Consider the following 20,282-nt stretch of genomic DNA (forward strand, 5'->3'; position numbering starts at 1 on the left):
ACCACTCTGCTCTGACAGCTTGTATTTTCCATGTGAGAAAGGACTCTTCCAGTAAGCCTATAATTCCCCAAGAGTTTCAATGACTCTCTCTCTCTCTCTCTCTCTCTCTCTCTCTCTCTCTCTCTCTCTCTCTCTCTCTCTCACACACACACACACACACACACACACACACTGTTTACATCAAGATGAGGAGGATCATTCATGATTTTCCTCAACCATATATAAGATAAACTTATATTTATTGATTTTTTAAAATTTTTCACAAATATCAATTTTATTAGTATCTTTCTCTTTCCTTTTTACAATGACACTTTGCCAGCAAACAGTTTACAATATACTATTACACCCACTATCCCATCTGACTATCCAATAACTATGTAAATCACCCAGGTCTATATTAATTCCATTCCATCTAGAAGAAGAAACAGAGACTCTGGTATCTTGAGCTGTTCATAGTTTTCAAGATACTGAGTTAGAAAACACGGGATGTTTTAACCCTTCCTCTTTTTGGCATACCAAAGCTGGATCTATACTTATAGGCCTATGTGTACATTCTTCTCTACTATTTTTGTGGCCTGTATCATGCTTCTAGATAGTTGAACATTATGAATCAGACTCCCAAACTAATGTTCTGGCTTTCTACTTGAAAAATGTATTTGTAAAACAATAAAGCGGCCCAAGTCAGAGACCTCTGCGGGAAGGGGCACAGTCAGGGACCTCCCTGGAGCAGGTCCAAGCCAGGGAAATCTATGGGAACAGACCCTAGCCAGCTACTTCGATGGAGCAGGCCAAAGGTTCTCTGCAAGAACAGTTTGAGCCAGTAACCTCCACTGGAGCAGGCCTGAGGCAGCAACAACCTCCACAGAAGCAACTGCTGAGGGAGCAGGCCCAAGCCAGAGACCTCTGCCAGAGCAGGCACAAGGTAGCAACCTCAGAGGGAGCAGCCCCAAGCAAGCAACCTCAGCAGAGCAGGCCTGAATGACCTCCTGTATTGCAAAGCAACCCAAACCCCTGGAGCGCTGAGTGACCTCAGGAATTACCTCCAGGGTTACTGGAACCATGGCCCTGACTGTACCACAAGGAACAACCATCTGAGCCTTGGATCCACTGGAACCTAAATTGATCACCAGAGACACAGACAGCCCCAACTACATAAATCAGAGGAAAATATGGGTAGACAAGGTAAGAACACGCTCAACACCACAAACAGCAACACAACACAAAAAAACTAGTGGCCCTACAAAAGCAAGACTTGAACAACCAAATATAGATGGAGCAGAAGAAAATGATCTAAAAAATAACTTTAGGAGAATGTTTGAGGCCTTCAAAAAATAAATGAAAATTTTACTCAAAGAAATGGAGGAAAAGACAATAAAGAAAAGGAATAAACAAATCCCTTAAAGAAAACCAAGAAAAAGAAATCAAGCATATAAAAGAAACTATTCAAGACTTGAAAACCAAAATAGAAACAGTAAAGAAAACACAAACTGAGGGAATCATAGAAATGGAAATTATGAGAAAGTGATCAGGAACCACAAATGCAAGCATAAACAGAATAAAAGAATCTCAAGCACTGGAGATACAGTAGAGGAAATTGACTCATCAGTCAAAGAAAACATTAAATCTAACAAAAGTGTAACACAAAATATTCAAGAAATATGGGACACCATGAAAAGATCAAATCTAAGAATAATAGATATAGAAAAGAAGAAGTCCAACTCAAAAGCACAGAAAATATATTCAATAAAATCATAGAAGAAAACTTTCCCAGCCTAAAGAAAGTATGCCTATAAAGACACAAGAAGCTTATAGAACACCAAATAGACTGGATCGAAAAAAAGTCCCCTTGCCACATAATAATCAAAACACTAAACATACAGAATAAAGAAAGAATATTGAGAGCTACGAAGGAAAAAGTCCAAGTGACATATAAAGGCAGACGTATCAGAATTACACCTGACTTCTCAGTAAAACAATGAAAACCAGAAGGTCCTGGTCAAGCATTATGCAGACATTAAGAGACCATAGCTACCAGCTCAGACTACTATGCCCAGCAAAACTTTCAATCACCATGGACAGACAAAATAAGATATTTCATAATAGAACCAGATTTAACCAATACCTAACCACAAACCCAGCCCTATTCAAAGTACTTGAAGGAAAACTCCAACCCAAGGAATTTAGCTACATCCACAAACACAGACAATAAATGATCTCACAGCAGCAAATCCCAAAGAAGACAAACACACACACACAATAACATTACCAATAGCCAAAACTAAAATAACAGGAGATAGCAATCACTGGTCATTAATATCCCTAAATATCAATGAACTCAAGTGACCTATAAAAAAGCCACAGGCTAACAGGTTGGATATGAAAACAGAATCCATCCTTCTGCTGTATACAAGAAACACACTTCAACCTCAAAAACAGACATCACCTCAGAGTAAAGGGTTGGGGGAAAAATTCCAATTAAATGGACCTAAGAAACAGGCTGGTGTAGCTATCCTAATAGCTAACAAAATAGACTTCAAATGAAGCTCAATCAAAGAGACAGAGAAGGACATCTCATATTAGCCACAGAAAAAAATCCATCAAGAAGAAATCTCAATACTGAAAATCTATGCACCCTCGTATGTAAAAGAAACACTTCTAAAGCTTAAATCACACATTAAACCCCACACACTAATAGTGGGAAACTTCAACACTACCCTCTCACCACTGGACAAGTCAATCATTTAAAAAAATGAACAGAGAAATAAGAAAACTAACAGATGTTATGACTCAAATGGACTTAACAGACATCTATAGAATATGATTTCCAAACAGAAAAGAATATACCTTCTTCTAAGCACCTCATGGAACCATCTCAAAAACTGACAACACACTAGGTAACAAAGTAAACCTCAACAGATACAAAAAACACTTGGAATAACCCATATATTTTATCGTGTCACCATGGCTTAAAATTAAAATTCAACAGCAACACTAATTCCAGAAAGCCCACAAACACATGGAAATTAAACAATGCTTACCTGATCATCAATGGGTCAAAGAAAAAATAAAGGGGGAAATTAAAGACTTCCTAAAATTCAATGAAAATAACCACACAACATACCCAAATTTATGAAACACAATGTAAGCGGTATTAAGAGAAAAGTTCATAGCACTAAATGCCTACATAAAGAAGCTGGAAAAATCTCACACTAGCAAATTAACAGAACATTTGAAAACTTTAGAACAAAAAGAAGCAAACACACGCAGGAGGACTAAATGGCAGGAAATAATCAAATTGAGAGCTGAAATCAACAAAATAGAAGCAAAGAAAACAATACAAAGAATCAATGAGACAGAGTTGGTTCTTCTAGAAAATCAACAAAATAGACAACCCTTTATCCAAACTAACCAAAAGGCAGGGAGAGAATATCCAAATTAACAAAATCAGAAATGAAAAGGGGGAAATAACAACAGACATGGAGGAAATCCAGAGAGTCATTAGGTCATATTTAGAAACCTGTACTTCACAAAATTGGAAAACTCAAAGGGAATGGACAACTTTCTGGATAAATATCAATTACCAAAATTAAATCAAGACCAGATAAACAAATTATATAGACTTATAACTGCTGAAGAAATAGAAACAGTCATCAAAAGTCACCCAACCGAAAATAGCCCAGGACCAGATGGTTTCAGCACAGAATTCTACAAGATTTTCAAAGAACTAATACCAATACTCCTCATATTGTTCCACACAATAGAAACAGAAGGGACATTGCCAAACTTTTTTTATGAAGCTTAGTTACCCTGATACCTAAATCACATAAAGCCATTACTAAGAAAGACTATTACAGAACAATCTCACTCATGAACATTGATGCACAAATATTCAATAAAATACTGGCAAACAGAATCCAAAAACACATCAGAAAAATCATCACCATGATAAGTTGGTTTCATCCCAGAGATGCAGGGATGGTTCAACATATGAAAATCTGTCAATGTAATCCACCATATAAACAAACTGGGAAAAAAACATATGATCATCTCATTAGATGCTGGAAAAGATTTCAGCAAAATACAATATCCCTTCATGATAAAAGTCTTGGAGATAGCAGGGATAGAAGGAATATATCTAAACATAATAAAGGCAATATACAGCAATATAATAGCCAACATCAAATTAAATGGAGAGAAACTCAAAGCAATCCCACTAAAATCAGGAACAAGACAAAGTTGTCCACTCTCTCCATATCTATTCAATATAGTTCTTGAGGTTCTAGCTAGAGCAATAAGACAACAAAAGGAGATCAAGAGGATACAAATCAGAAAAGAAGTCAAACTCTCACTATTTACTCATGAGATGACAGTTTACATAAGTGACCCCAAAAATTCTACCAAGAAACTCTACAACTCTTAAACACCTTCAGTAATGTAGCAGGATACAAGATTAACTCGAAAAAGTCAGTAGCCCACCTTTACACAGATGATAAATGGCCTGAGAAAGAAATCCAAGAAATATCACCCTTCAGGATGTCCACAAATAGCATAAAATATATTGGAGTAATTTTAACCAAACAAGTGGAAGACCTGTATGACAAGAACTTTAAATCTTTGAAGAAAGAAATTGAAGAAAACACCAGAAAATAGAAAGATCTCCCATGCTCTTGGGTAGTTAGAATCCCACCCAACGCAATCTACAGACTCAATGCAATGCCCAGGAAAATCTCAGCAAAAGACTTCACAGACCTCAAAAGAACAATACTCAACTTCACATGGAAAAGCAAAAAAAAAACAGGATAGCCAAAACAATATTGTACAATAAAGGAACTTCTGGAGGTATCAAAATGCTTGACTTCAAACTCTACTACAGAGCTACAGTACTAAAAACTGCTTTGTACTAGTATAAAAACAGACAGGAAGACCAATGAGACCAAATCGAAGGCCCAGGTATCAACCCACTCACCTATGAACCCTTGATTTTTAACAAAGAAGCAAAAAATATAAAATGGACAAAAGAAAGCATATTCAACAAACGGTGCTGGCATAACTGGATATCAACATGTAGAAGAAAGAAAATAGATCCATATCTATCACCATGCGCAAAACTCAAGTCCAGATGGATCAAAGACCTCAACATAAAGCCAACCACACTGAACCACATAAGACAGAAAGTGGGAAGTACACTTGAATGCATTGGCACAGGAGACCATTTCCTAAATATAACTCCAATAGCACAGACACTGAAAGAAACAATTAATAAATGGGACCTTCTGAAACTGAAAAGCTTCTGTAAAGCCAAGGACATGGTCAACAAGACAAAACAGCAGCCTACAGAATGGGAAAAGATTTTCACCAGCCCCACATCAGACAGAAGTCTGATCTCCAAAATATACAAAGAACTCAAGAAGTTGGTCATCAAAAAAAAAACAAAAAAAAAAAACAAAAAACAAAAAAAAACACAAATAGTCCAATAAAAATAAATGGGGTACAGACATAAACAGAGAACTCTCACCAGAGGAATTTAAAATGGCTGAAAGATGCTTAAGGAAATACTTAACATCCTTAGTCATCAGAGAAATGCAAATCAAAACAATTCTGAGATTCCATCTTACACCTGTATGAATTGCCAAGATCAAAAACACTGATGACAACTTATGCTGGAGAGGTTGTGGGGTAAATGGAACACCTCTGCATTGCTAGTGGGAGTGCAAACTGGTACAGTCACTTTGGATATAAGTACTGTGATTTCTCAGAAAATTAGGAAACAACCTACCTTAAGGCCCAGAAACACCACTTTTGGGTATATAACCAAAGAATGATCAAGGACTTGTGCTCAACTATGTTCATGGCAACATTGTTTTTCATAGCCAGAACCTGGAAACAACCTAAATGCCCCTTGACCAAAGAATGAATAAGGAAAATGTGGTACATTTACACAATGGAGTACTACAAAGAGAAAAAAAATAATGACATCTTGAAATTTGAGGGCATGAATATGAAAACATCATATTGAGTGAGGTAACCCAGACGAAGAAAGACAAACATCATATGTACTCACTCATAAGTGACTTTTAGACTAAAGCAAAGAAAACCAACCTACAAATCACAATCCCAGAAAACCTAGACAATAATGAGAACCCTAAGAGATACATGCACGGATCTAAACTACATGAGAAGTAGAAAAAGACAAGATCTCCTGAGTAAATTGGGAGAATGGAGACCATGGGCGAGGGTAGAAAGGGAGGGAGAGGAAAGGAGGTGAGTGAAGAAAAATATATAGCTCAATAAAAACAAAGAAAAAGAAAGTGCTTCTGGGTGGATGAATAAATCCAGTCAGATGAGCTATGTATGGATATGGATATGATGTAGTATACCTCCTCATATATACGAGTCCCTGGTTCGGTCCACAACACTTCAAAAAAGGAACTTAATTTGGTAAAAATCACAAGTAACAGATTTATTTATGTTCTGAAATCTACATGTGTGTATTTTCAAATAAAATTATGTTCCTTCTACATTGAAGATAGATAGACAGACGGACAGACAGACAGATAGACAGATAGGCAGACAGATAGACAGATAGACAGATAGACAGATGATAGATAGATGATAGATAGATAGATAGATAGATAGATAGATAGATAGATAGATAGATAGATAGATAGATAGATAGAAATAGGGGCTGGGATGGAGCTTATTTGCAGAGTGCTTGCCCAGTATGCTTTGGAGCTCTGGGTCCCATCCCTAGCACCAGATGAACTAGAAGTGTCAGAACATACTTGTTTCCCAAGATAGGAAGTAGAGGAAGGAGGAACAGAAGGTCAAGGTCATCTTCCACTACATAGCAAGTTGGAGGCCAGCCTGGGATAGATAAGGATCTGGTTTGGAAAAATCAAAGAACAACAAATAGATAGCTTAAATATCTATACAGTCTGACCCCAAACCCAAAGCCCTAAACTTCCTACAGCCTGTTCCTTCCACAAGAAGAGAAGATGTAAGCCTTGAAGTTCAACAGGCACAGAAGTGCTTCCTGTACAATTCCCACTCTTGCTATAGGCAGCCCCACTTTAGCTCCTTCTCAGACCCAAGGAGTAGCTGATATGGGAATGAGGTTGTAAGACTTAGTAGGCTTCAGCCAATTTTCAGAAATTCCTGGGCTTTTGTCTACCAAATAGAACAATGACATAAGACTCACCTACTGTTCATTGCTGACTTCTTGGGAAATGGGGATGCCAAGGATACCTAGAATTGAACCCACAAAAATTGCAACCCCATTGCTCAGGTCTGTGGTCTATGCTTTGTGGGATAGAATGGATACATGGAACATGTTCTGACTTCAACCAGAAAAGCTATTAGTACAGAACCCTGAGATAGATGAACCACTGAGTACTCTCTGAGACTTCTACACCCAGTGCAACTTTTTAGTTCCTTTTGAAGCACTTTAATTTCCTAGTTTGTAATTTGCAAATAATTGTGAAATTTTCTGTCAATTTATACCTTTTATTTACATGTTAAGATTATTCCCTCTGTAAGCCCTTAGCTAATTGAGATCAATAGTTCTAGTTGCTTACCCACAGCCAAGCCTCTCCTTCCCTTGGGAGGTGGTCAGAATCTGGGTTCTCACTGAACATAATCAACAACACAGCTACTTACTCTAAGTGCTAGCACTGCTGAATTTGTTTGTATGGAGAAATATTTTTATCTGAAAAACTACGTTGCCTTTCTTTTTGTCAAGTCAGGTTCTCTAAAGTAAAATTCATGTTTGCAAAGTTAGAAGGACACGGGGCTCTTAGGGGCGCCTCCACCCTCTACAACACTTATCCATATCTTACATTCATTATTAGTCTACACTAACTTACCTAAGAGTATACTTGGAAATGAGGAAAGGCAATAGCAGTATATAAGTATACTATGTGTACGTTTTTATTTCTAAAATTCTGGTCAACTAGAGGTTACCAGCTTACCTTGTCACCCTTGTAGCCAGGAATTCCCTAGGTTAAAAGAGAAATGAAAGGCTAAGTAAGGAATTATAAAACAGTATTAGAGGAAACACTAGATATTTTCACATACAAAGTGCAGCAAATACTATCAACCAGTTTTGGAAGTAAGAGCACATAAGCTCAGGCTACTTTACATCTCCCTCCCCTGGGGGATGTGCAGTTGTTTACGAAGGAGAAGAATGAACCTGTGCTTTCCTATTACATTCTATTCCCAATTTCAGCTTTCTGTTTTTCAAATCCAGTTCCTTACCCTTTGGCCCCAAACCAAAGGAGAGAATGCACACTGCAAGTCACTGTGAACATGATAACCAACAAACACCAGTGCTTTCAACCAGTTATACAGACTATAAAACTATTAAACTATTGTCACTGAATCTCTGTGACTATCTGAATCTGTTAGGGAGGCTGGGTTTGAAATGAGCTGAGATGATGCCCTTTAGAATATTCGTAAATGTCTGTGTCCTTCATGGTCCTCCCTTCACATTCAGTCTAGAATGTATAACATCAGGGAAATGAATGGTTCCACTATCAGCCCTAATGAGTCAGTGACCTTTGAGTTATTGGTTTTTATCTCACGCTAAGTGAGACGCCAGCACCTCGACTGTCTTCTGAGTCACTTGTGGGAATCCTGAGGAATCCTTTCCACTGTGTCATTCCCATAAGCCTTCTGAGAGAAACAATTCTGGGTATTAAATGGACTGGGAAATTGCCAACTCCAAGAAACAGCAAGTTCTTTTCCATCATTATCCTACAACTATATCTCAAGGATGAAAATGGAATTGGAAGATTTATTTAATGCAAACTGGAGAAACCAAGGGTGTGAGTGAGGTAATACTGCAGTTACACATGCATCCTATAAAGAATTTATTTCATCTCATGTGTAACATTTCCGCATAGAAATTTCAGAGAGGAAAAAAGACTTCTTTCTAAATTAGTGGGTGCTTAGTAATAGAAGCTGAAAGTAGAGTTGGCCAAAGATAGAGTGAAAATATAATTTAATTCAGCATAGAAATATTTGTTCACATAAATTGTTCAATTTCTAAGATGGTGCCTGGAATTAAAGACCACATTTTAGTCAGTTAATCTGGTATTTTCTGCAGAAATCATCCACATTCATCATGCTGAGAATATGTTGGCTTCTCATTTCAGAATTCTTGGGATATCCTCTACTCATTATAATGCTCAACCACTTAAAATTTTTGTTATTACTTTATATTGAAAGAGGGAAGAATACATTTTGGAATGAGCCAATAGAACTCTGCAGAAACAAAGGAGTATTACTTTGTTCATGGTATATTCTTGTTTTCTTCTGAAATTCCCGGCCACTTTATCAGCTGGTCACCTCTTCAGGGGTTTATTTACTTGTTTGTTTTTCCCTTTCAGGGCCTCTTAATCACTGGCTTTAAAATATTCCAATTTAAAAATATCACAAGCTGTATTACCAATCTCTGCCAAGTTTGTTTCTGATTTTCTCATTTTTAAGAATAAAAATTTTATGATTTCAAGTACCATCATACTTCAAGTTATAGGCTCAAAATGTTTTTACAAAAATTTTACATGGTCAAATTTATATAATCATCTTAGTTCTGTCTCTCTTCTTTGTCCCCACTCCAAGTCCTTGTTTAAGATAATTTGCTTCTTTCACAGCTATTTACCGCACCTCAAGTTTCAGGAGCTTCCCATCACCTAGAAAACCTAGATTTGGGGTTCTAGGAGACAGCTAAGAAGTACTTCCTGAACAGGTAGCAGAAGTTCAAACAAACTCCTATGGATGGGATCAAGCTTCCTGGCAGAGGTGTCCAAGGGCTAATTAAAAACTCAAAGAGACCAGTTTCTTAAAACTCGGGTTCTGATTCTGTGACTGTTCACTGTAGCCAAGGGCATAAGCGAAAGGGGGCAATGCAATGCAAGCCCTGCTTGTCACTATAGGTGTTACTATTTGCTGTCCTTACTGCAGTCCCCTAGAAGATGATGCAAAATTAAAAATGTATTAACATACCATAATTATTTCCCAAGCAATCTCAAGAAACTAAGCAGAAGGATAAAGTTATTTTTGTCAGCAGAAACGAACTTACAAAACCATAGTTTGGAAAATATAATAAATATAATTCTTACCCTTTTGCAAATTCTAGCTTAATTTTTATCATTTAAGAAAAAATACCCACAAAAAGTAAGGCAAAGTGCCTTTGTCACTTCAGTCTTTAACAAATAGTTCAGCTGGGCATTGGGAAATGTCATAGGTCCCATCACCACCCTGTTGATCAGAGCATTTTCTCCCCATAGTTCTCCTTCTGAGATCCTATCTGTTTGATTGTCAAGAGCACAGATAAGTAGCAATCAATTTTGCAATTGCACAGCAGGGTCAAGCCAGTCAGTCACAGAATCCTGGGATCGCTTGTCAGAAATGCATTCCAACAGTTTTGCACATACCCCAGGACCTCTTTCTCCAGTTTCTCCTTTCTGAGCGTCACCCTGCAATAAACAACAAACTCGGTCAAAATTCCGCAGCAAGTGACTGATTGCCCGATAAAACGTGCTATTCCTAGATAATGGGTTAACCCAATTAGAGAAGAATCTTAAGCCTCAACGATTGACATTTTCACCATTTAATCTAAGAGGAAAATAGCACTTCAGATAAGGTTTGGCCTTTTGGAGTAGAGCCAGATGTTCAGAGCGCACAGCACAGATAGATTTTCACAACTCCAGCCACATTCCAGTCTACAGCATGTGCTTCTCTCAGACATAGCTTTGTGTTTTTCTGGAACATGACACTCTGGCTTTTCTCCAAGGGGCTTTGACGATTTTCTAAAATGTTCCTCAAGAGAGATGCCTGATTTCAGCAAGACTGGGGAAAATAAAGTATGGGGCACGGAACTACAAACCAAACTAAAGAAAGGCGAATATTGTGTTAGAGCCTAGTTCTGAACACAACAAAAGAAGGCGTGATGGCATCAGTGGGACCTGATAAAATAAGTGAACATGAGATGATTTTGTAGCAAGCCCCAAGAATGCTACACATCCCCTCTCCTCGGCAAGCAGGCTAGAGCCAAGAATACCCCCATGCAAATAGTGTTATATGTATTATCTACTTCATAATAGTCTTAGAAATGGGAGTAAAGTTTGAGTGTTTTAATGCTTCATAAGTATTGCCTAATTTCTCCCCAAAATGTGTGTGCCAAGTTCTTGCACAGAGAGCAAGGACCTCACACGTAAAATCACTAGTTATTATTACTTAAAGTTGAAGTTTCCATTGCTGTAAAGAAAAAGAAGAGAAAAAAGAAAGAAGAAAAGAAACAACATTTCTTGAAACTCCAAACACCAAAAAACATGACTGCGTAAACTAGAAAATTGTTTCATTTTAAAGAAAAGTCCTGTGGAATCCAAACTTTCCAAATATATACATAGTTATTTTTAAAGAGGATCCTTTGCTTGGCCAAATTTCTTTATTTACTCAATGAAAATCTCTATTTTCTCCTTTATTAACTTTATTTCCTTTCTTTAAAGTGGTTTGTGTCATTTGTCTCTTTACTTAATAGAAGCTTGATATCTTCTTATCAGCTTTTCGTATACTACAGGAATTGATAAATGTGGAGGCTCGTGTCTCTAATGCCCACACTCGTGAGTCTGAGAGTGAGCCCTTGGCTCAGCAAGAGTGATTTAACTTTAGTTGTAGTTTCTAATGCTGTGATAAGAGCATTATGACCTACAGAAATTTATACAGGAAACAGCTTATTTCCATTACAACCCTCTGGTCACACTCACCACTGAAGGAAGTCAGAGCAGGAACTCAAGACAGGAACTTGGAAGCAGGAATCAAAACAGAGGCCACAGAGAAAAACTGTTTACTGCCTCGCTCCTGGTAGCTTGCTCAGACTACTTTCTTATATAACTCAGGACCATGTGCCCAGGGGTGGCACCTGCCATGCGACTAACCCACATCAATAATTAATTATTAATCAATTATTAAGAAGATGCAGTACAGACTTGCCTATAGGCAATCTGATGGGGGCGTTTTTTTTCAATTGATGATTCACTTCTCAAATAACTCTAGGTTGGGTCAAGTTGACAGAAACAAAACAAAACAAAAGAACAAAGAAAACCTATGAAGACATTGTCTAAATAAATATACATGATGTATAAGCTTCATATAAAATGGTTTATTTATTTACCGGATTTCCTTTTGGTCCTCGCTCACCTTTGATACCAGGATTTCCATGTGTACCCTGAAAGTAAATGGGGAAAAAACTTGTTTTTATTAAGTATTCTATCAGTTTTCTATGCTCTTGAATAATTTCTGACCAGCAGCATTGAAAATTTTGCAGCCTTAACCAGGTAAACTAATATTCAACTCTGTTCCCCCCTTACTGTCCCAGGAAAACTACAAAACTTCCATTTGTTCTAAAGAGGATAATGTCTGCCTTCCCAACTGAATTCTTCCTCAGACACTTCTCATCCATTTTTCCAAACAAAATTAAACTGATCAAAGGTTTTTAAGACTTAATGGATAGATATGGAGTGGGTTGTTTCTGTCCTGGGCTACCGTGGATGACTACCAAATCAGCTTGCTTTTCTGTCATCAAAGAGGTTCAGACCTGGGAGACCAGCTCCAGATATAAGAATAGGGAACTCTTCTGTTCTGTACCAAACACCAACAAATGCTTCCTTTCCTGAGAACTGGTTTTGAGGGCACTAAATAAACACGAAATGGATGATTCAGTCCTATAAACTGTGACAGTTATGAGTGGCAGGACTTGTCAATTAGTTCCTGATAGTGAGTTTTCTTGCCCACTGTTCACAGCAAGCTCTTTTTTATGGTTTTTTTTTTTAACATTTAAAAATTTCCATCTCCTCCCCTCCTCCTCCCCCTTCCCTCCCCTCCCCTCCACCAATACCCCCCTCCCTCCCTCTCCAGGCCAAGGAGCCATCGGGGTTCCCTACTCTATGTTAAGACCAAGGTCCTCCCAACTCCCCCCAGGTCCAGGAAGATGCCCAATCATATTACAAAAGCATTTGCTCAACTATGTTCATAGCAGCATTATTTGTAATAGCCAGATCCTGGAAACAACCTAGATGCCCTTCAGTGGAAGAATGGATGAAGAAACTGTGGAATATATACATGTTAGAATACTACTCAGCGGTGAAAAAACAATGACATCTTGAATTTTGCATGCAAATGGATGGAAATAGAAAACACTATTCTGAGTGAGGTAACCCAGACCCAAAAAGATGAACATGGGATGTACTCACTCATAATTGGTTTCTAGCCATAATTAAAGGACATCGAGCCTATAATTCGGGATCCTTGAGAAGATAAGAAGGTGAACCCAAAGAAAAACACATAGTAATCCTCCTGGATATTGGAAGTAGACACGATCGCCAGGCAAAAATTGGGAACTTGAGGGTGGGGCGAGATGGGGCCAAGGGAAGATGGGGAGAGAAAAGCGTGAAAGGGAGAATGGGGGGAGCTCTGAGGAATGGGATGCTTGGGTCACAGCAAGCTCTTAATGCAAGGAGTTAAACAGCTTTAGCAAAAAGGAAAGTTAAACCTTCACTTGAGTTAAGTTGGCCTCTATTGCTTGGCATATTATCATGTAATAACTCAACTTTGTATTTTATGAGAAATACATCCCTGCACTCCAATGCCTTGGTTAATAGAGTTATTTGAAGAAAACTGTAAAGTCTGGACCCAAGTCTCGGGGTAAAACATGTCACATTCACCTACACGCAGGTGTTTTTGCTGCCACCTTCAGATACAAGCTCTAGTTCAAAAATGTTCGTCCATTTGCTATGTAAAACTTATTCTTTGAACTTCCAAACTCTTAGGACAATATTTCCAATCACATAGGTAAGAGAACAATCAGTGTGGATGCTTTCTGACACTATTGGTCAGTGATAAGTAATTGAGGTGAACCCTACCACTGTGCCTCATTTGCTAAGTGGTGGCTTTAATTTTACAGAATTTACCCAACTTCCCGAGCATCCTACCAGCTTCTTCTCCATGAGGCTACATGGCATTGCTGCATCCCTGGTGAGATAAAGCATCACCTAAACCACCAATATCTTCTATTAGCTCTTTCTACATTATTGTCTCATCATCAAGAAGTTCTGGATCTGATTATCAAATAAGAAACAACACTGCACAGCCCTTTCTGGAAATAGGTTCATCATTGTCTTCATCAGCTCCAAGGACAGCACAGACGTCTACTCACAGGAGGCCCTGGGTCGCCTGGGTCGCCCTTCTCACATCCACAGATCTTGGGTTCACACTGAATCAGCAAGAAATGCAGTATTAATACACAGTGAAGTACAGTGTGTGCCAGCATGCCAAATCTCGTTTGGTATATAACTAACTGAAACTCACTTCAGGAAAGTTCCTCTCTCTATTAAATTATTTTAGGAACACTCAGGATGGGTAAGAGCCAGCTATTGAAGTATTAAGTTTTGCCATAGCTAAATAAAACCTATGTTCAACCAACTTTTTTATCAATTTACTTATAGGAACTGGTTAAAATAGAAAAATAAGCATTTTCTGTGGAATTTTGGGATTTTGACTCATTCCCTTCTGTAGGAAACATCACAGCTTAGTCATATGTAAATATTATTTTCTCCCTACTCAGCAAAAGAAAACATGATTCAAACCATATTTTGTCAGTTCCAGGATGCACAGTTGTTTTTATTTTAATATCTCTGAAAACAGAATGACTCTTTTGATAGCTGCCTAACAGGCTCAACCAGGACAACACCATGTTTTCCACTGTGTGTTCTTCGAGAGTTACAGACCGTTCAGCGGATGCTGCCATGTCATGGTGCAGAAAGCCTAGCTCAGGAGTCCTCGGCATGTTCAGAGCCACCTTTCCTTCTAACCTTGTCCTTTCATGCTATGTCCTTCCCAACGGATGGCTACTAGCTAGCTTCCTTTGCATTGTTCTGATTGGTTGCTCTCATCTGGTTCAGTTCTCTTCAAAATAGAAAACTGCATGAGCTTCACGGCCAACCAGCAAACAGCAGGGAACTGAGCATTGAATTGATGCTGGCCAATAGCAGGAGTACCTTCCAAACCAGAGGACTCCAGAAAGCAATTAGTGTCTGATCCATGCTTAGAATGAAAGAATTCATGTCAAGGTAAAGAGAAATTTGTCAGTTAGTAGCACTGATCTCAAAAAGAATCTCTCAAACCCCACTAATTTTTTTCTAAAATTTTCTAGCCTACAGTTGAAATACAGAGGCATAAAAATAAAATTATGTGGCTTCCTCTAAGTGAAGTCACTAGTTTTACAAAGAATTGCACGTTTTCATTGAGTCACACCTGATGTGAATCTCTTGTGTTTGCTAATCCAGGTTTTTAGAGTAATTCATAGTAACAAAGCATGTGGCGCTTACCTTCCTTTCAAATAAGACATCCTAGAAGGGATTTAAAAAAAGAATGAAACATTAACTCGATTAATAGTTCTGCTTCCATCTTCTTATTAGTCTTAATTATTCTCTATGGGATATGCAATTTCCAAGAAGAATAGCAATTCAGCCTTTTTAACCTTGTAAAAGCAATAAAGCTGGCCAACCTCCCTCCCAAGGAGCTCTCTCAGTTATGTAATAATAGGAGACACGAGGGGCACCAACATTCAAAATTACTCTGTGTTTCCTAGGAACGTTATCTTACTGCATCCTGTGCCTTAGCTTTTGTTTCTTTGATCTGTTTTATTATTCTTTTGTTTCTTTGATCAGCTCTAATTATCTCCATAATTTAGCTTCAAGCTTAATTGATTGTAATGAGAAATTTCTCACTTTTGCTTACAAAGACTTAAACAAATGCATAACTATTTACTTTCTTGTCCCCAGCTCTATACCTATGTGCATTTGGGGTTTGGGGCACCAAAACAATGATTTGGGAATCATCTTTTTATGAAATTATTAGTAGATCTTATAAAATTGGATTAAAACTCAAAAACAGGACATTGGAAAGTCTGGTGGCATTTTTCTAGATGATCTGAAACATGGGAAGCCACAATCCCATTATTGTGATTACTTAGGTGAAAGGGCTTTTCACTCAAACACTTAAAACCCAAACATGATATTTTGTTTATAAAAGCCCAATGTAAGGGAAAGAGATGTAGTTTTTATATCTAACAGTGTTAAAAATAATATTTTGGGAAACTTTTGAATACTTCATAATAACATGCATTATTTATATGAAAGAAAACTACATTTAAAACATGCTACATAGGAGGAATTAAGTGATTAAAAATAATATATGTACCATGACAAAAAGTATTATTACAAATATAATTTTATGTAGAACTAATTATGCATGTTTCTCAGTATAACAACCGTGGATATATTGGAACTCACTTTGTAGATCAGGCTGGCCTCAAACTCACAGAGATCCACCTGCTTCCCTGTCTTTATTATTTTTGTGGGCTTTTTTATTTGAAAGAATCTTAACTCTATAACCCAAGCTGCCTAGAACTCATTGTGTGGTCCAGAGTGACCTCAAAGTCATGACAGTCTTGCCTTAACATCTCCAAAACTAAGATTATAGCCATAAACCTGCACATTTGGCTCCTTACCTTACTGGTTTTTAAATGCATGCTTTTACCATTTTTGTGCCTTTTATTCGGCTGTCCCTTTGAAAGCTCAATTTTGCGTCACTGTATTTCTCTTTAGCACTCTAACAACATAAATAACCATTCTTGTAGTTCATTTGTTTTTACATTTTCTGGAATTTATATTTCTATAGAAACAGTATTAGACCCAACACTCATAATACACAAGATTGTTTCAAACAAAGAACAAAGCTCCATGCCTAAGGGCACTTACAGTCAGAAGCCTACAACTGAGGGCACCGGCCTGGAGGAAGTGTGGGAAGTCTTAAATGAGGATAGTGGGAGTCAGTAACAGTTTCCTGGAATAGGTGGGGCTTCTAGATGATTCTGAAGGAAGGAATGCAAGGGGCCAACTAACATCCCAATGGTATGCTGCTCTGTATGTCAGAGTTTGTGGGGGAAAGAGGCAGAAAGACTGGTGTGGGCACCCAGACAAAGGCAACAGTGAGACAGGAGGGCCCAGCAGACAGAGCTGCATGGTAGGGTGTCCACCCTTGGTGAGGACGATGGCTTTGAGAAAGACTGGGAGAGCACATGTGGGCACAGCCAGAGTGAAGGGCAGCTTCAAAAGCAGTCTACAAGTTTCAGCTTGAGTTATGGCTTGTCAGTTCTGTGGAAACTTGCGTTTCAATGACAAGAATAAAAAGAGAAATGTCCTCACTAAAATAAAAGAATTACACTCTGTCATTGGGTTCAGATTTGTATAATGGGATAGTGATCAAAACAGAAGGCGGGAAGGGAACAGCCGACTTGTTGGGGAATGAGTACAGGGCCAATGCTATACAGGGTAATGGAGAAAATATGAAGAATTGATGAAGTTATTAATATCATAAAAATGAAATGGGAGCAAAGGTCAGCAAATTCCATAACAGCCACAACAAAAGCCTTTGAAATTTAAGATAGGAGCAAAGATGCTATTATAAACTCTGAAACCGGCAGAAATGAACAACCTCTAGTTAAATCAGTAGCTCTGCAACAAGGGAGAGGGAGAGACAGACAGACAGACAGACAGAGAGAGAGAAATCACAAAGAAGTTTAAGCATGCACTTATAAGTGATGGAAATGTCTGCATTCTAATTGTGTTTGTGATTATATGAATATGTGTACCTGTTAAAAACTCATGGAAATGTACACTAAGTAATGTACTTTTGTTCTTAAATTATGACTAAATTATTTTAAAAACCTAACCACATAAGAATTTCAAAACAAAAGATGAAATGTCAACTACATTTTATTTACAGTGATGTGATAGACATGGATCAAATGAGGACTTGACCAATGATCTGGTGAGAAATTGGGTCCTGCTTTGTACAGAGAGGCAATGCAAACACTGTGTCATTCTCTCCAAAGCCGAGAGAAAACTCTGGGCCTGGGGTGCATTCGGAAAGCAGTATCCCTTTGTCAGGAGAGCTTTAACCACAAGACTAACATCTGAACAAACAAGCTGAAGTCACAGGATGCTGAAGAAGCAGATCCCGACGGTCATTTTCTGTTTTCTCCGAAACAAACAGTCCCAGCTGTGCCCTGCCAAGAGCTCTTGTCCTGGGTTGGACAGGGATCTCAGCAAGGGTGTGTCTAGAGGAGGTAGCAACACCCTGAGCCTGAACATCTGGTCAAACAAGGAGCTGCCTGCCCTGTGCCTTCTGGAGTCAGCTCTTCTCACACTAGAGATGAAGAGAGGGCAGGAAGAACAGGCCACTAAATGTCTACATTCCCAGGATTCTCCTCTGTATGTAATGGAACATCGTCTTGCTTTCGGCTGAGTGCTGAGGGCTTCTAGAACCACGGGCACAGGCAGGGCCAGGTACTGTCCTCGCACCGTGACAAGTTTCCCTTTCCTGTGCCGTATCTGCTCCCAACCAGACTCACCTGGGAACCATGGGCTGGGCTGTAGTCTCTGATTCCGCGATAGACACAATCCACAGAGAGAGGAGCGAGAAACAATAGTGACGTTGGAGGAGTGATGTTGCTAGTTTGGGGGCAGTTATGATTGAGCAAGCTTTCGAAATTCATTGTGATTTCCTCTTTAAATATGCTCTTTTGGGGCTGGAGAGATGGCTCAGAGAGTAGAGCAGTGGCTGCTCTTCCAGAGGTCATGATTTCAATTCCCAGCAACCACATGGTGGCTCATATCTATAAACGTGCTTTTTCAGGGCAAACGTATATAGTCTGCAGTCTTGACGAGCCTTAAATTTTCAGCTCTTTGGCAATGAAATGGGGGTGATAATGATCATCTTACCTTGTGAGTAACCTACATCACAAGATAGTGATAGAATAAACAAAATAGGCCATAGACGGGATAGTGAGATTGTTCAACAGTTAACAGCACTTGTTCTTGCAGAGGACCCAGCTTTGATTCCCAACCAAAAAGGTTGGTTCACAACCATCTGTAACTCTAGCTTTAGAGGAGCCAATGCTCTCTCCTGACCTTCTAGGACATGTGCTATGTATACATACATGCAGGAAAAACACTCACATATTCCCAGTACTCACAAATTGGTTCACAACCATCTGTAACTCTAGCTTTAGAGGAGCCAATGCTCTCTTCTGACCTCCTAGGACATGTGCTATGTATACATACATGCAGGAAAAACACTCACATAAAAAATAAAATAAATCTTAAAAGAATTATATAGAACAAAGGCGTGCTCAGAGCAGTACCAAATACATGGAGAGCTGGAAAGCACTCTGCACATGACAGTGTTAGCTAAGAAAGCCATGTTTCCTGTTTTTGATTTCGACTGAGACTAAAAGCTAAAGGATGGGGAGAGGATGAAGAATCAAAAAAATCTTAGGAGTAAGTTTGAATTTTCTTTGCAACATTTCAGAAAATATTCATGAGAAATGATAAGTGCCTATTGGACACTTCCACCTTGCTACCTTCTCCAGAAAAAAAAGTAAGCTTTTGAAATTAAATACACAATTACATCATTTTACCCTTTCCTTTTTCTCTCTTCAATACTTCCTTTATACTCCCCACCCCCATCTCAGCTTTACTCTATCACAGATTTCTGATTTAGTTGTTGCTGTTGTATGTGTGTGCTTTTTTTTTTTTTTTTTGGTTTTTCGAGACAGGGTTTCCCTGTGGTTTCTAGAGCCTGTCCTGGAACTAGCTCTTGTAGACCAGGCTGGTCTCGAACTCACAGAGATCCGCCTGCCTCTGCCTCCCGAGTGCTGGGATTAAAGGCGTGCGCCACCACCACCCGGCTGTGTGTGCTCTTAGTACATAAATGCAATCTGTTTAGGAAAAAGTTTTGATTAGTATTTTTTAGAAAAAAATCAATATTAAACACAACAAATCAACCAACTTCTATCAGGAAGTTTTCTTTTTGAGAAATGTTGTAAAGAGAGATTTCATTTTGATTGTTGTCCCTAGTTTCCCAAAGCAGCAAGGGGAAGCTCTTACAGGTAGATGGGCAGTCAAGACAGTAAAGCCCTGCTGTAGCTAACAAAACAAAGAGAAGGTTTCTGTGGTCTGATGGGAAAATCATTGATTGCCTACAGGTGATTTTAAAGTGGTCCACGCTGATTCTCAACTTGACAGGATCTAGAATTGCCTAGGAGACAAATGTCCGGGCTTGTCTATGAAGGAATTTTCAGACTGGGTCAGCTAAAGCAGAAAGACCCACTCTTTGTGTATAACAGAGTTCCATGGACTGGAACCCTGGCCTGAATATAA

The 20,282-nt window shown here is 38.6% G+C and overlaps 1 protein-coding gene across 1 annotated transcript in view; it reads right to left on the reverse strand.

Moving 5' to 3' along the window:
- Col28a1 (collagen type XXVIII alpha 1 chain) overlaps window positions 1-20,282 on the reverse strand; it is a 169,614-nt gene that overhangs the window by 147,251 nt on the left and 2,081 nt on the right. Inside the window, 5 exon segments of the mRNA XM_042054567.1 lie at window positions 7,968-7,994; window positions 10,434-10,475; window positions 12,173-12,226; window positions 14,213-14,269; window positions 15,384-15,404. Of these exon segments, the coding sequence (XP_041910501.1) occupies window positions 7,968-7,994; window positions 10,434-10,475; window positions 12,173-12,226; window positions 14,213-14,269; window positions 15,384-15,404 (201 nt within the window).

Source organism: Arvicola amphibius, chromosome 2 (genome assembly GCF_903992535.2).
Source record: "Arvicola amphibius chromosome 2, mArvAmp1.2, whole genome shotgun sequence".
In the NCBI taxonomy this organism is placed as follows: domain Eukaryota; kingdom Metazoa; phylum Chordata; class Mammalia; order Rodentia; family Cricetidae; genus Arvicola; species Arvicola amphibius.